Source organism: Epinephelus moara, chromosome 18 (genome assembly GCF_006386435.1).
Source record: "Epinephelus moara isolate mb chromosome 18, YSFRI_EMoa_1.0, whole genome shotgun sequence".
Lineage (NCBI taxonomy): Eukaryota > Metazoa > Chordata > Actinopteri > Perciformes > Serranidae > Epinephelus > Epinephelus moara.
In genome coordinates, this window is record NC_065523.1 from 11,425,883 (window position 1) to 11,441,870 (window position 15,988).

Here is a 15,988-nt window from a genome sequence, read left to right on the forward strand (position 1 = left end):
GGCCTGCTGACAGTTATGTTACTTGGACATTTTTAGTACTATACTATTACTACAACATATGCAGTCTGACAACATTCTCTTTTCCTTTTTTTGTTTGTTCCAAGTTTAGATCCCAGTTCATAAATGGGATCTAAACTGGAGGCGAAATAGGATTTGGTGTAATCCCCAAACTGTCTTTATTTCTATCATTCAATATATACATGGGTAAACTCAAAGTAAATCATCCAACTTCTGACTGAATGTTCTTAACTCTATGTGATGTTCAGTTAATTTTTGCCTTTTTCACAGTTTCCTATTTATGTTCTTTTTCATAAGGTGTTTTCCATGCTAATATTACAGCATGTACCTTGTTTATTACAGTAAATCTGTTTCAATAGCAGAGTACTTTCTCAACTAACAGTCTCAGTCTTTTGCGATCTCTATCTTTCTTTATTTCTTGTGTTCAAAAAAAGAAAATTATCATTTGCTGAATGTATTACTTCATGCACCTACGGTCTTGCGGCACTTGTGTCAGGTGGAACATGGAACTGAGTGTTGAGGCACTTCTTTTTAAAAGCTTCTTCTTGATCTACTGTGGCTCGGATTGTACTTAATTTTTAAGTCACTTTGGGGAGAATAATCTGCCAAATGAATAAATGTAAATAGCAAATTGCAAAAGTCCTCAAAACGCAACTGTAAAAAAAAAAAGGAGCTGTAAACAAATCAGTATATTGAGGAGGTGTGTCAGTAATCGTCTGCAATTCTTACATTTCCAACCTTACAATAGAAATGGCAAAACTGTAATAATCTTTCCCAGATATTTCAGGCCTGTACTAAAGCAATGTTCATAACAGAAAAATAAATGTAATAATGCAATGAGGAGTTAAGCCCAGCTGTTCTCAGTAAACCATAGGCAAGACTTTAAATGGTCAATGTGCAACTTCCACCAGCAGAGGGGGTAAAAACATCAGAAATCATCAATCAACATCAAAGTACCGTAACACATGGGAATGGCTGAGCATAGTACGCCATAACATATTATTTAGGCTTCCCCTTACAAAGAAGCATAAATCATAAGAAGGTTTCCCCAATGTGACATGCTCATGTTGCATGTGCAGTGTATTACTTGGCCTAGTTGTCATCACCATCATTATTATCATCATCTCTAACCAGATTATGTAATTCATCTTTAGACTTTTGACATCCTCTCACTGAATAAGCTAAAGATGAAACACTAAATGAAGCCAAAAATGTTCCTTCAACATTATTAATAATGTCATTCACTTCTCCCTCTTCTGGTTTTTGTTATCCCCATCAAAGTCAGACCTTAACAAAAGCAAAAGTCCCTTCCTACTCTGTTATTTGTTCGTGAAGTTACCGCAAAATTATTTAAATCTGGAAATAATGTTCGCTTTTTTGTTTTAACTAAAAGACCAACTAGGTCAGATGCTCTCTTTTAAGTTAAGATCTTAACAGGTCTAGACGCTGGACTACTGGTATGTAAATAACTTTGCACATGCTCAACTGCAACTTTAAGTTTGCTTCGACAGTGTTTTTATCTCCTTTGAGATACAATATATTGATTTAAACAGAACCACTGGAACAGAGTTAATGTAAAGATCTGGACAGACAGTAAAGGGGGGACTAAAATGTAACAGCCCAGCAAAACCATCACTACACCACCAGCTGAGTGACCTCATAGGAAACAAAGACCATCTTCTTCCTTTAGGAAACATCTGGGCCAGCACTTCAGTTTTACAACTGATCAGCAGAGTGAAAAAAAAAACAGGGCAGCGGTGGGATGGCGTGTCACAGCCTGGTTTCACTTTTAATTCTGTGGTAGAGGAGTAATCGGGAGGATTATAGGGGCAAGAAGGAAATGACCCTGTAATTCATTGTTTCCACTGAGAACTCCTCTGAGGCAGCAAGAAGTGTACTTAAACTGTATATCATACTTTTTTTTTTAATCAAAAATCATCCACCTATAATGATTATGATGTAGTTTAATGACATATGAATTTTAAGTGATTTTAAGTTTACACCTTGGGCCCTGGAATAGTGATGTTTCTGATGGTTAATAGACCAAACGTTTAAGATCATCAGATTATCTGACAAAGAAATTTATTGCAGCTGTCAGCTAGATTAATGGAGAAAATAGCCAATAGATTCATTAATAATGAAGATCATCATTAGTGGCAGCCATAATTACTATCATTTTATATTCTCATTTTTAGTATTAAGTTGTACTTTTGCTACTACAACTGAAATAAGTGGGTGGAAGAAGTACTCAGATGCTTAAGCAGATAACAGCAAGAGTAAAAAATGGCATTTATACATTATATGACCAAAAGCGTTTGGAAAACCCTGTCCACACTTTGTTTGGGCTGTTTTTCCTGGTTTGGGTTTACAGTCTTGGTCATGGAAAGCCTTCCCAGAAGAATGGAGGCTGTTCTATCACATTATCACATTACTGCAAATGGTTTTGAAATGAGACATCACTTCACACATGGCTGTAATGTTCATGTGTTCATGTCTGTGGCACCAATATGCAGTGATAAATGTCTGTTTCAAACCTGGTTAATGTTTCAGACCCATCAGTGCAGCAGCCACACCAATATGTGGACGGAGAGACACCATCACAGGATCACCTGTCAGGGAAAGAAGTCACATCCCTGCTGACTCTTGTATATTTCACACCTTAGATTAGACATTTCATGGGAGGGCTGACGGACCTGGGAGAAAACTTAACTGAGCCTTGTCATGAATAAACATACATGTGGTTAAGCCTAACACAAAAACAACACACATTTCGGGAGCAAACATGCCTCTAAGCCCAGATGTTGACAATATTATCTCATCAAAGTACATCTGCAGGTAAACTGGTTCAAACTCAGTAAAAAAAAACAGTCGTCTGAAGTTCACATTTGCAGAATATTCATTATGTTATCATGCAGAAAAATATCAAGCACATATGTTATCTGTGATGCCTTCATGCCTGTGGAGGCTCCAATCAACACAGTCACCAAAACAAACACCAGTTGTGTCATTTGAGAAATAATAAACACAGGTTTAACTGTACAATTTCCTTATACTTGCTCGTCTTATCTCTTTGTGACCCTGACTCAACAACATAACAAAATTCTGAAAAAAGAATATATAAAATGTGAGTGTAACACTAAAACAGACAAATATCACTGGTAACAAAACATTAACTGTGTTCATTTAGATCAAGTCAGGAGAAACAGTATGCCATGCCCACTTGTTAGCTATGAGTTTAAAGATTAAATATATATATTTATCTATTAATTTATTGTTTTTGTTTTTTTTATCCAAATAAGTATTCTATACCTAGAAAACAGTGTTCAGTATTGCTAAACAACCATGTAGGCAAAAACTGGAGCCAAGCTGCCACCCGAAAAGCTTTATCAAGTAGTAAGAAAACAACCCTGTTCACACTCGGTAGCTATTAGCTCAAAAAAAAAGTGTAGCAAGTTATTGCTTAAAAATGCTAAAAACAATGGTTTTGTATTCTCGGAAGTTAAGTCAAACTAAATTAACTCTTAAAGTCGGGCTGGAAATTAAGCCTGGCTATCATTAACAGTCTACAGCTTTACACACCTGTTCTTCATTTAGAAATGTCCTCACTGATATAAAGTTTAACTTCTGCTGCTTTTAAAGCTAGCTTGTCCCATTAGCATAAATTCGATCGGACAGTGTTATTAGCTTAAGTTTAGGTTAGCAAATGCCCTGAAATTCATCATTTCCATCACAAAAATACATTAAATACATCTTACCACTACTTAAAAAGCCCATTTCATGTTGTAACTGAACACAGGCTACATTCGCTCTTACCAGCAGCAGCAGCACCTCCATCTGGTCAGGACATTTGCCTTGTGCCTCGCGCATGCGCAGAGCCACACGTGCCTGTGCGCGAGGGCACCGGCTATTTTCTAGCGTCTTAGCCTATAGTATAGACTGCAGCACTCATATTAAAGGTATATTACTGTTAATTATGAAAATGTGTAATCACGTTGCTTAGGACCGGTAAGTGTTTGCTTAAGTTACCATGGTAGCATCCCATCTGTGAGACAACATTGTGGACATGCATTGACCTTTTGAGATGATCATTTAACTTGTATCATAGTGTGATAGTGAATGTGATTGCAGTTACATGCATGGAGAAGATGCAATCGACAGTACTAAAATTTAAAATGAAAGTTTATTCATGTTAATAACACTGCAATATTACACAGTAATAGGCTTTTCATGACCAGATTAACCCATATTCACCTGTATCAACAGGAGCACTGAAGTACAGCCTAAATCAATACAGTATTATCTCAGATACTGTATCTGTGACCATATGCACCCATAATGAATCAGCACAGAGTATCAGAACGTGAACATTGCATAAGTAAAGAACTCATAGAAATGAATCACAAAAAGCCCAATTTGTCTTTTTCACTTCATTAAAACTAATGTATGAAGTCCAGTGAATTGCAATGGACAGTAGGAAGATTCCAGTGTGACCAAACATACAGCACAATAAATCAAGTTACATTGCATCCGTCACATTTCACATGTACGCCAAACATATTTAAAACCAAATAAAGTGATGACATCCTGTGCAACAAGCAGTTTGAACAAACCACCCACAGAGATCCCAAAGTAATAAAACAACGGAGTGTTTTGTATAAATATTAAAAAAGCTTAAATATCCTATGAAAGCTCCTAAATCCTGGGGGGACTGGAGCTTAGAGTGATTGCACAGAAAGACAATAGAGTATTGATTAATACAGTACAGTGACACAGAATTGAGTTGACACCAGCCTGATAATGAGGGTGGCCGGTCATGCACATCATGCCTGAGTCAACAGCATGCTACGACGACAAGTAGCAGCCCGCACCGTGCCACATTCATCCTGTACAGGCAAGTCATATTTAATCATTCGGCTTCAGAATACCTCCCAAGATTAAAACAAGAAAAATGAAATTGAGCCCTTGTGCGTGAGCCATTGTCCCGTCAGCTGCGTTCATTTCTTCTGGCAGTAGTTGCTGTAATTGCTGCAGGCCTCCTGCATGTCTGTTAAGAAACCTGGAACCCCTTTCTGCACAAAACAAACACACAAAGAGCGTTTATCAGTGAGCGTCATGAACGAATGTGCCAAGAAGACCCACCCAGGTGGGGCAACGAGGAGAGGAGCTTGTTGACATCACCCTGCAGCACATCTGTGAACAATAATGATGGAAAACCATAAAGCGGGCGGATGGATAGAGCTCTCCGAGGCCTGTGAGTGAACCCTTTTAACACCCTCTTTAAAGCCTTCATCAAAGATCTGCCTGAGTAGGTCAACAACCAACATGTGCACATTTTGATGATGGCGATGTGCTGGAGGGAAATGGTTTCTTCACCACTTCCACATGTCAGTGAAAGTTTTCCTTTTAATAAATTTAAGTCTAAATACATTATGTTGTCAAAATATTTAAAACAAATGTTTCACTGTCACTTTCAGCCTTTTCTCAAATCTACAATCCATGTCAGGGCTTTTCTTTTTTAACAAGGTTGTCCTCCAACAGATACTCTTTATTTTCTTTAAATGTGTAAATTTAGATTTATGAGTACAACATAAACATTAGAAAGTACACATTTCTCTCTCTCTCTGTTTAGGCATTCTGTCTATTAGGTGTTTTCATTGGTGGATTATGAGACAATAGGCCCCTGGACACAGATATGCAAAAGGACCCACCACCTCTTCAACACAGGAGCAACTGACACACAGACTTTGTGGTGGTTTTACCTCTTCTTCTTCATGTTGATGTTGCTTTGCATTTTGTAGTCGCTATGGATCTTTTTGTATTTTTGTATTTATTTGTGGTCAGTTTGTGTAGTTTTTATTTTTTTGTGTCTCTGTCGGAATATTTTGTATTTTTTTTCTGTTACTCTGTGTCTCTTTGTGGTCTTTTTATGTCTCTTTGTAGCCATTTTGTGTCGTTTTTGTTTTTTGTGTTTCTGTGAACATAAATATTTTGTAATTTTTTTTGGTCTTTTTGTGTCTCTATGAGGTAATTTTGAGTCTGTTTGACATCATTTTGTGTATTTTTGTCATTCTGTGTCTCTTTGCTGTCTTTTTGTATCTCTGGACATTTTATGTAGTTTTTGTTTTTTGTGTTTCTGTGGACATATTTTGTAATCTTTTGTCATTTTGTGTCTCTTTGACATCATTTTGTATGTATTTTTGTCATACTGTGTCTCCTTGTGGTCTTTTTGTATATTTCTTGGTCTTCCTGTGGCTGTCTGAGGTCATGTTGTTGCCTTTTGAGATAATTTTGTGTATATTTTTGTTGTTTTTTTGTGTCTGTTTATGGTAATTTTGCATCTCTCTGACGTCATTTGTGTATGTTTTGTCTTTTTGTGTCTCTTCGTGGCCTTTTTGTATCTCTTAGTGGTCATTTTGTGTATTTTGTGGTCTTTCTGTGTCTGTCTGAGGTCATTTTGTGACGTTCTGAGATAATTTTGTGTATATTTTTTGTCTTTCTTCGTCTTTTGTGTTGTGGTTTTGTGTCTCTTTGAGGTTATTTTAAGTCTCTTCTTGAACAGTACATGCTATTTTCAGTGACATTTTGTGGGTGAAGAGGGGGATTCCTGACACATTGGGGTCCTGGGCCTGTGCCTAATAAGCCCGTTCAGTAATCCATCCATGAGTGTTTTCGAACATGGTCTCAAGAATGGATGCATCTAAAACTGCCAACCTGTTGTTTTAATGAGGACAGGGGGAAACAATTTTTTATATTCCTAATTTCTGCTTACTCAGTTCTCTGACAGGAGAAACAGTAAAATATGCAAATGACAGCAACTAAACTGTGAGTCTGGCAACAGTAAATGTGGTGATGGAGAACAGGGTACAGAATGTAGCTGATAATCTCTTGTTGTGGATATAGTCTCAGAGTCGCGCATCGATACACAACCACCTCTGTCATTTTTTACATTCCTAGTCTGTTTTTTGTTTCTTTTCCTTGTGCAGCTAAGACAGAATAATCCCCACAGGCAACCATTCAAATCAAACAAATCCCCTTCCTTGTTGAGAAATATCTCCAGACGAAGCTGGTTTACTGTACATAAACTAAACCCTTTTCTTTCTACTGTAAGTCACAGTGGATTTGCTGGTCAATATATTGTTAATTTACTTCAAAAACATGAGAATAATTCAACTTACAGACTCAAATCTTTAAAGCAGTCATGTTAAGTTCCACTTTATTGATCCCAATACGGAAATTCTTAGCATGTGACCCATCTGCAACTGTTCAGCGAGGCCAGTGCCCCTTAAGCTACTTAATGGGTCATTCAGGTTTAAAGCTGTATTAGTTTTATGCTTGCATTGTTTGTATGTATTGCAGTAAAAGGACTCTTAAAGTGAAAGAAACATGGGGCGCCCACGAGCTCACCTAATTGAGCGGACGCCCCATGCACAAAGGCTTTGTCCTTGCCACAGCAGCTTGATTCCAACCTACTGCCCTCTCTCTCTCTCGCCCTTTCACTCTGGATGTGTCCTGTCTGATAAAGGCAAAAATGCTGAATTTTTTTTAAAAGGCACTATGTGTAACAATTTCAGTTGTTCTTTGAGACAAACAAATTTTGCAGTCAAAAGTGTGTCCTAGCACATGTGTATTTACCTCCATCAGCGTATCTAACTATGTCTGTAAGCTCCGAAATTCTCATTTACATATACATTGCGACCAGTGTCTCATCATGTACGTGCGCCATCTTGAAAATACAGATACGTACAGGGACATACTTGAGAAATACGGAATCGCCTTTCGCGTTTTCACTTGTCGGTTTCTGGTTTCTGCCTGCAGGTAGAGTAACGAAAAGCAGCAGCAAGCAGGCTAGTCACAAGTGCTGGTGCATTTGGAAACCTCTGGCTTCATAAGATGGAGGATCATACTTATTCAACTTCTTCACTTGAAAAGGAGATATCTGCGGCTCAGCCTCACACACCTCTTCCCTCTCCCCGCATCACAGCGCTGCTGTTAGCTGTTAGCTGCTGTTAGCGCTAACAGCAGCTAACAGCAGCGCTGGCCTGTGATTGCATTACCTTTCTCCTTCAGCAGCTCTCTCCACCTGGGAAAGGCTGCCCCGATATTGACCCTCGTTTTTTGAATTCACCCATCACGTTGCCTTTTTTTATTCCCTTTGCACTTTCTTAGCGACGAGGATTCCGTCTCCCGTGATGCTGCATATGCATGATCATGCATTATGCTCAAAGAGTGGGACTTTGTTACAGTATGCTGCAGTAGTGCCAGGGTAGTAGCGGCGCCACTAACAGCGGCTAACAGCTGTCAGCGGCTCAGTGATGCGAGAAGAGGGATGAGGTGTGTTAGATTGAGCCACTTGTCAGTTGTCAAAAGACAAGACGTGATTGGTTTGTTTTGATTTACACTTGCCCAAACAGTCCTACGTTGTAAACACAGCCAGCATAGTGAGGAGGGGTTTGTCAACTTGCGTTGCGTGTGTCTGTGTAGAAGCCTGAATGAATACTCCATGAAGTATCGGATGACATGGTTTCATCAATGTTATCATAGCTCTTTGGTACACAGCGGCTTCCGTTGTTGCAATGCGCGTTTGAAACATTGAGGCACTAGAGTGCGCTATCCGTTTGAATGTAATATATGATTTCATCGTTAGATGGGAGAAATTCCTACACAGTGTGGCTTTAACAAAGTAAACAAAACATGCATGCACTCACCTTAGCTGCCCAGTTCACCAGCCACGTCGGAATCATGCCACCGGGATTGTCAAAGTAATTCATGAAAACTGAAACAAAACACATGTTCGTTCTTAATATTAGGGAAAAAGTTAATGATTTATTTTAATAAATTGTTTGCAGACCTCACATTATCAGTCAAAAATCAAAACGGAGGACTCATTGATAAGTGTATCATAACAATATGACAACATAGTGTTACTGTTAACAAAATTCTGTTGTTTAAATGAACAATTTAAAGCGAATTCCAATGAAAAGCAAACACATTTTACATGACTTTTTCCACTGAAATGCTTTACACAAGAACAAAGTTTTGATCTACTGAACATTAATTTGATTATTTTCTGTTTTTGCATACATATACTTTACCATGCATTGGTGCCCCCAGGGGCGGGGGCATGGCATGGCCTCCTGGTGAAAATAATTCGGAGGACGACATTACTGTCTTTAAGAGGCTGTCGTGCACCCACTTTTTAAGCTAGCACAAAGGTAGTGATATCTTGTGAAACTAGGCAACCTATTCCAAACATTACTACCTGCCATGATGTGTAATAATACTGAGTAAATATTCAAATTAATATCACAATATTAATTTCAGAAATTTATCATTGTTTAAAGTGGAAACATATTCAATATCCTCTTGAACCCACAACTGTTTGACATCTTTGCTGTACCCTTATATCCCCTCACCATATGTTACCTTTAGTTCCACACCCTCCATCGCTCTCCATGGCGACACTCTGCTTGTAGTCTTTGACCCGCAGCACGCTACCCTTTTCTTCACATGGCACCTCTGCCGCACTTTTTGCCAGGATCACCCAGATCTTCCTGCCGTCCACATCCAGGTCTCTCCGCTCCCTAATGTACACATACTGAGGGAAAAGCTGTTAGGGAAGACAGTCACTCTGGGACAATAGGCCCTCCATTACAGCCTGATTTTAATTTTATAAACCATACTTGATGCTTAAAGAGAAAAAACAATTAGTGTTGTTAACATTTGTTTGTCCATGAGAATTGTCTGTGTACTGAATATGGTTGTGTGGACCAGAAGGATACATCTCTGTTTGACAGAGGAAATGGGTATTTTACTTCCCAGTAGATTGCAGTGTGTCCACCAAAGTCCTTTTCATAAAGCTCTGTATAAAAAAAGAATAAAAAAGAAAAACATTAATAATAAACAGCAGGTAAACGTGAGATGTAGGACACAGGATACACTTAAAAGTGGCTTTAAAAAGTGTAATGCTCAAATCTGAGGATACTCTATGTTGTTTTCCATCTCCTATGTAAAGTAAGGGAAAAGAATTGTAAGGGAATTAAGATTTTCGCTAATAAGGTTCAAGGCATGCTCTTGAAAAGCTGCCCAGGACCAAATTGTGCAATTATTTGTAATAATAAACAACTGCAGCCCCACAGAAGGCTGAAGTTGTTACAACACAGCACAGTTTCTTGTAATCCACATCAAATAGATTTGGCATACAGTAAGTAGGAGAACATGTTGAGGTAGTTATTTCGAGTTGCAACCAAAGACATGCTTTCTCACTCTTAATCATACTTTGCAAGACATTTTAAAGTCAATCTTCAAATTTGCTTCGGTCTTCTAAGAGTTTGTCCAGAACTCGGATCAGTTTCTAAACAGTTATCTGAGACTGGTCTGTAGTGTTAGGCCAGTCTTTTGGTCTAATGTATACACTTTAACAAAAACAAAGACGCATTTTAAGCCAAGAAGGTTAATCACCCTACCCCCTGAATTAAGAGCCAAGTATTCATGGTAACAATCAGTGATACCTGCTGATCAGTGACACCAAATTACAAAAAAGGGGCAGAATGTGGCTCACAGCTTGAGGTTTGTTAATTATGTTGTTGAGGCAGTAATACTTTCTCTATATTTGTACATTCCTCCTTGGATTTCTCCAGTAATTGTCCTTAGAAGTGTTGAATTTTTCCAGAAACATTTTCTGCTGGAGTGAACGATTTGAGGCAGCTGCTCTGTCCGCCATGTTTTGTAGTTCAAGAGATAAAGTTCCTACATTGGATAATCAAGAACCAGACTAACCAAAACCAGAGTAAATATCTGTCTGAAGTCTCACTATCGTCAAAGTCTGTCAAGAAACCAATGACTGAACAATGGCTGTTGTAAATATTCTGTGATCGGTTTACTGCTAATGAAGCTAGCTGTTAAATTAGCTGTTTGAGGCTAACGTGTTTAAGCAGCTGGAGGCAGCTTTTTGTAATTGTTCTTAATGAGAATTAAAAATGTAGAACTTTTTGCCGCTGTTTTTGCGTTGCTACACGCCTTATGTTTCTGCACTCTAGACACCTGCTGTTTTTTTTCCGGAGCACTCCTCGTGTTGAAGAACTTTCAATTCAGGAACTTGCAAGTGCTGCTGGTCTACATGTTCTTGGAGGTGGACAAACCACAACAAACAAAACCAGAATAACTCTGCTACCACCACAGACAACAAAGACTATCCAAAAAACGCCACTATGGAGGAAAAAGCTACGTTGGCTACTAATAAAATTACATTTGTGTCCGAGATGTCATCTGATATATGTGATTTTAACTTTGTTTCTAACAGACTACGCAGCTACAATACAGACAACATGTTACCTGCAGGTTACTGTGGAAATGCATGAAGACAAAGATAAATTAAAAATGTTATTTCAGTATATACAACCATGCCTAAATGTAGAGCACTACTTCAAGACAAGATCTAAGAAGGCACATGGAAAAGGCTATGATATCAGAAGCCTACTTGTGTGCTACAGGCAGGAATAAGTGATTTATTCATGGTGAATATCAGAAACGAGAACAGAACCAATGAGACTATGGTAAAAATGACGAGTAATTCTTAAACAGGAAAGAAGAGGCAAAGTCGAAATTGGATGGAAAGGACAATGGCAGTGGGAACCTTGCCTTACTGAGCTCTGTTTTTACCTTTCACGTATGTATCCCAGTCTTTCCGATAGGCCAAGTCCATGTAGACATCTGCACACAGCTCTGGAGTGCAGGTGGAGAGCACACCCAAGATTTTATACTCATAAAGTCCAGTTTCCTGAAAACAGCACATGAAAGTTCTCTCTTCCAAATGCAGGCCGTACATGCCACACCCACAGTATGTAACTAATCCCAAACCACACAACTCTAATTACAGCAAATCTGCTTTACACCCTTTCTCACTCCAAGTGCACTGGATTTTCAAAAGCACAGAAAGAGGTCTGCGGACACTTTTCTCACTCTTAAATGCAATACACCCCATAAAATGCGTTTATAGTTACTGATTTTGTGGTCAAATGCAAGTCTTAATTCAAATTCAGAAATATATCAGTTTAAGGTTGCCTTGTTTTCCTCAGCAGTGGACAGCACATCAAGACCTCAAACCCAAACATGTGTATACCCTTAAAATGCTATTCCCTTGATAATAGGATAGCACATTAGGTTTCTGGAAACTCAAGCAGTATTTCATCAAATCACTCTTACATTTTAAGGCAAATATGAACAGATTAGGCCCTCTCTCAAGGGTCGGCAACCTTTACTATCAGAAGAGCCTTTTTTTTTTTTTTTTTTTACCAAAAATAAAAATAACAAGTTTTGTCTGGAGCCACAATACATATTTGAACCTTATAACGAAGGCAACACAGCCTGTTAAGTCTTAATTAGACTGTCAATGTTACTAATAGGTGTAGCATTCATTAATAGGTTTTACTATGTGGTAGGTACTCTGCAGTGGGCTATTTAGGATTATTTGGAACTTTAACTTTGCAGAGTTGGCAGTGAAAGCAAATAAAGCTGTCCACACACTATTAAAGTCTCTCTTCTCAACGGCCGTACACATCTGAATCACATTTAAGTTGATGAAATATTTAAATGTTTTTAAATTTGGCATCTAGGTGCATTATTTGTTTAGTCCTACAACAATGATAATTGAACATGTTAAAAAAAAGTCATTATTTATTTCCATATAATTTTTTTTCCTGTCAAAGCCCGAGGGAGCAGCTGGAGAGGGCTCCAGAGCTGCAAGTTGCCTACAATCTGAGTGACTGTCCTGACCCTAGTTAAGTGCAAATGAAATTGAGAAACTAAATGAAGACAATATTGTTGGCAACAGTACAGGAATAAGCTCTATATACTGCAAATAAAATATTATGTTGTAATCATAGTTGCTCATCATGGATGGATCATTTTATTTCATAAAAGCATGTACTTACAGCATGTTGCAAAATAAGGGGTTGCCCACAAATGTCTCATAATCACAGAACTTGTCTATTGTTTGCTTTTAGTATCACCTTAGAGGTAGAATTCAAAAGCATTTAGGGAATGAATGAGAATTAATGCATGTAATTTTGGACCGCATTTTACTTAAGGCTGATTTATATTATTGTTGTTCCCCTTTCATTAATTTAAAATGAATTAAAATGACTGCCTTGATGTGCCATCCCTATGCCGAGTTTATTCTAATTTTATAAATGTATTCAATCAGTTTCCCGATTAAATCATATGTCCCCATTGGAGAGGCAACATTAAATTGCCAGATTTGTAAATAGAGTTTGTTATAACCGGTTTCAGAGCCCAATAGCTTGCTCAGTTTCCGCATACTTCTCATTTTGGCCGCTAGGGCATCACTGCTGATTTGTTTATTAATGCTGTCAATAATTTATTCACATTAAAAAATAATGTCAGATCATTTCAGGAGAGAAGGAGAGGAAATCGGTGCTGATACCGACGCTACAGGCTCTGCAGAAGAAACCCAAACCGACACAGACTTATTCATTCATACAGTCAGTCACCAGCAGCAGCCGTCTTCCTGTTGCAGAAGCAGCAGTTTTATCAATGTGTCGCACCTTGTCATAGAGCCGGTAGATTTTCACTCCCATGGTCTCGGTGAAGAGCTCCCATCCTCCCTCCAGCTGCGGCTCATCCAGCTCCCTCCAGGCGCTCTGAAATTCCTCATCTGTAAACTGCAGCGACATGACGGCTCCTCTCACAGCACCTGACCTGTCACCCAGAGGGAGTCAAACACCACGCTTCCGGTGACGCCTATCAAAATAAAAGAGTTAAACATTTATGTAAGCACAGCGCTATATTTCTTCACATTTTATCAGCTAGAGACGATTACCATCACAAAACTACACCTTTTTTTGTGAAAATAGTTGCTGTTGCTTAAGACTATGGCATTAATCGAAGGATTTAAATGATATAGCCTACTTTATTTACTCATGGGTTTATTATAAGACAGTGGGCCCCTGGGCACAGAAAGGCCCCACCACCTCTCCCAAATTGGTGCAATACAAAGACTATGTGGTGATTTTGTGTCCCTTTGTAATCATTTTGTGTCTTTTTGTGGTTGTTTGGCCCCTTTTTGTTGTCATTTTGAGTCTTTTCTTGCTCTACATGTTAATTCTAGTGACATTTTGCAGGTGAAGGCTAGAGGGGCCCCTGACACTTTGGGCCGCTGGGCCTTTGCCCATTTGGCCCGTTCAGTAATCTATCAATGCATGTACTTCTACGTGATATATAGCCAACATCTGAACAACTATTTGCCCTGTAAAACTGACTTAGGTGTAAACTACGGGAAGCATTTTCATAAATATTTGCTGAGTAGAACAAACTGCAACTGTGCAGTTTTGTTTGCATGATGAAGTGTACAAACATAACATAAGCAAAAACTACATCCACTACTGCAGGCACATCTGTCAGTTCTTACTGTCACACATACAACTAGATAAATGAAATCCTTTGGCATAAAAACCTTGTTAACCATGTGACTGGTTTGTTATGAAATAAAATGATGACCTATCCAGCAGATGACTGTGCTCTGTGACTGTGTGCTTGTCGTTGCACATGTATCCCCTGAGCATGTTATTATCCTGAATATTCCTAGAAACATGTTTCAGTGTGATTGCAGAAGGAGATGACAAATTAAATATCCCAGTTCATATTTATTTGTGTGAGATCATCAGTGTTATGCAAGCAGAGAGAAAATCCCTCAACACAAGGGAGGGAACAACCACAGTGTAAATGTATTTACAGTGTGTTCAACAGGTGTGTGTGTGTATTGTAGAGCATAAATCAGTAGCTGTTGTGGGACATTTATGTAATCATGTCAACAACAGTGATCCCTGAGAGGGTCTGACACACAGGTCACACATACTGGGAGAGTGTGGTCAGCATGTAAATCCAGATAGAGGCAAGACGATTGTCATGTTTGACACAGGGCTGCACTGTTAATCAAGATATCAAAATAGCAATATGGCCAAGTGCAATATCCAAATTGTGGGAGCTGCAGTTTTTTTTATAAAGGTAAAATGTGTCACAACACCGTTATAAATGTAGCACTGTGGTACTGCAGAAAGGTCCTAGCCTACAAATCATACTCCGAATGTAAGGGAAAATGTTTGTTTGGTAAAGACCTCAGCAAAAATCATATCATCATCATCATCATCATCATCATCATCGTCATCGTCATCATCATTTTTCTAATTATTTCAGTGAAAATGAAATGCAAAAATTATCATCTCCACGAAAATTGTGGCTCATCTTGCAATTGCAGCATCTGTTGCACTGACCTCTGCAGGTTGAAAGATAAAGGCCAAGAATTTTACTTTACTTGTGGTCTGTGACCACGTGGACTTGTAGGGTCCAGTGTTTTTGCAGCTTGACCCATACTAGATAGAGACTAAAGGTGTTTTCAAACAGCACCTCCATTGCTTTTAATCTATCATATTGTGAGTCATCCATTTTTAAGGAGGTGCAATAATGAGTCATTACACTAACCCTTTAATCAGTTTTTGTGTATCCTAGAAAGTGTCTTTCATTCATGATGTAGTTAAATATTATGCTCAGGGATGTAAATTAGCACCAGCCACCAGCCAAATGCTGGTAAAATATGCAAGTGTGCAAGTGGCTTCTGGATTTGCTTCACTCACCAGCCAAAAACAATGATAATCTGTTGACTGGCTGGACAGAAATAGTTAATTTACAATCCTGGATACCCTGCATATTTTTTGTAATGTTGGTGATTTCTTAAATTACCTCCATTTTGTTGATTTTTTTTTTATAATATAATATAATATAATATAATATAATATAATATAATATAGGCCTAATATAATATCATCGCTCGCTCATATTCAACATGTAAAGTTTTGAGGTCCAGCGGCAGTGTCAAGCTGTACAGAGTCACGGAAATAACCTTTCAAAATGAACGCATCCAAGGAGCTAACAGTAATTGCAACAGAAAAAGAAGATT

General features: G+C 38.4%; 1 protein-coding gene across 1 annotated transcript; it reads right to left on the minus strand.

Annotated features, from left to right (window-relative positions):
- Positions 1-4,179: 4,179 nt before the first annotated feature.
- On the minus strand, positions 4,180-13,763 carry pctp (phosphatidylcholine transfer protein). The gene is made up of 6 exons (XM_050069634.1): positions 13,581-13,763; positions 11,677-11,794; positions 9,798-9,877; positions 9,442-9,613; positions 8,724-8,791; positions 4,180-5,087 (listed from the first exon to the last, which is right to left on the minus strand). Exons 1-6 carry the CDS (start codon positions 13,707-13,709, stop codon positions 5,013-5,015), a joined length of 642 nt encoding a protein of 213 aa, XP_049925591.1. The 5' UTR covers positions 13,710-13,763; the 3' UTR covers positions 4,180-5,012.
- Between the last annotated feature and the right edge of the window lie 2,225 nt (positions 13,764-15,988).

Excerpts from the sequence above, each read along its gene's own strand:
- pctp (XM_050069634.1), bottom strand. The coding sequence starts at position 13,709 with ATGTCGCTGCAGTTTACAGATGAGGAATTTCAGAGCGCCTGGAGGGAG. Across the intron at positions 9,878-11,676 it reads CTGGGATACATACGTGAAAG|AGCTTTATGAAAAGGACTTT; the intron begins GTAAAAACAGAG and ends TTTTTTATACAG. Across the intron at positions 8,792-9,441 it reads TGGAGGGTGTGGAACTAAAG|TTTTCATGAATTACTTTGAC; the intron begins GTAACATATGGT and ends GTTTTGTTTCAG.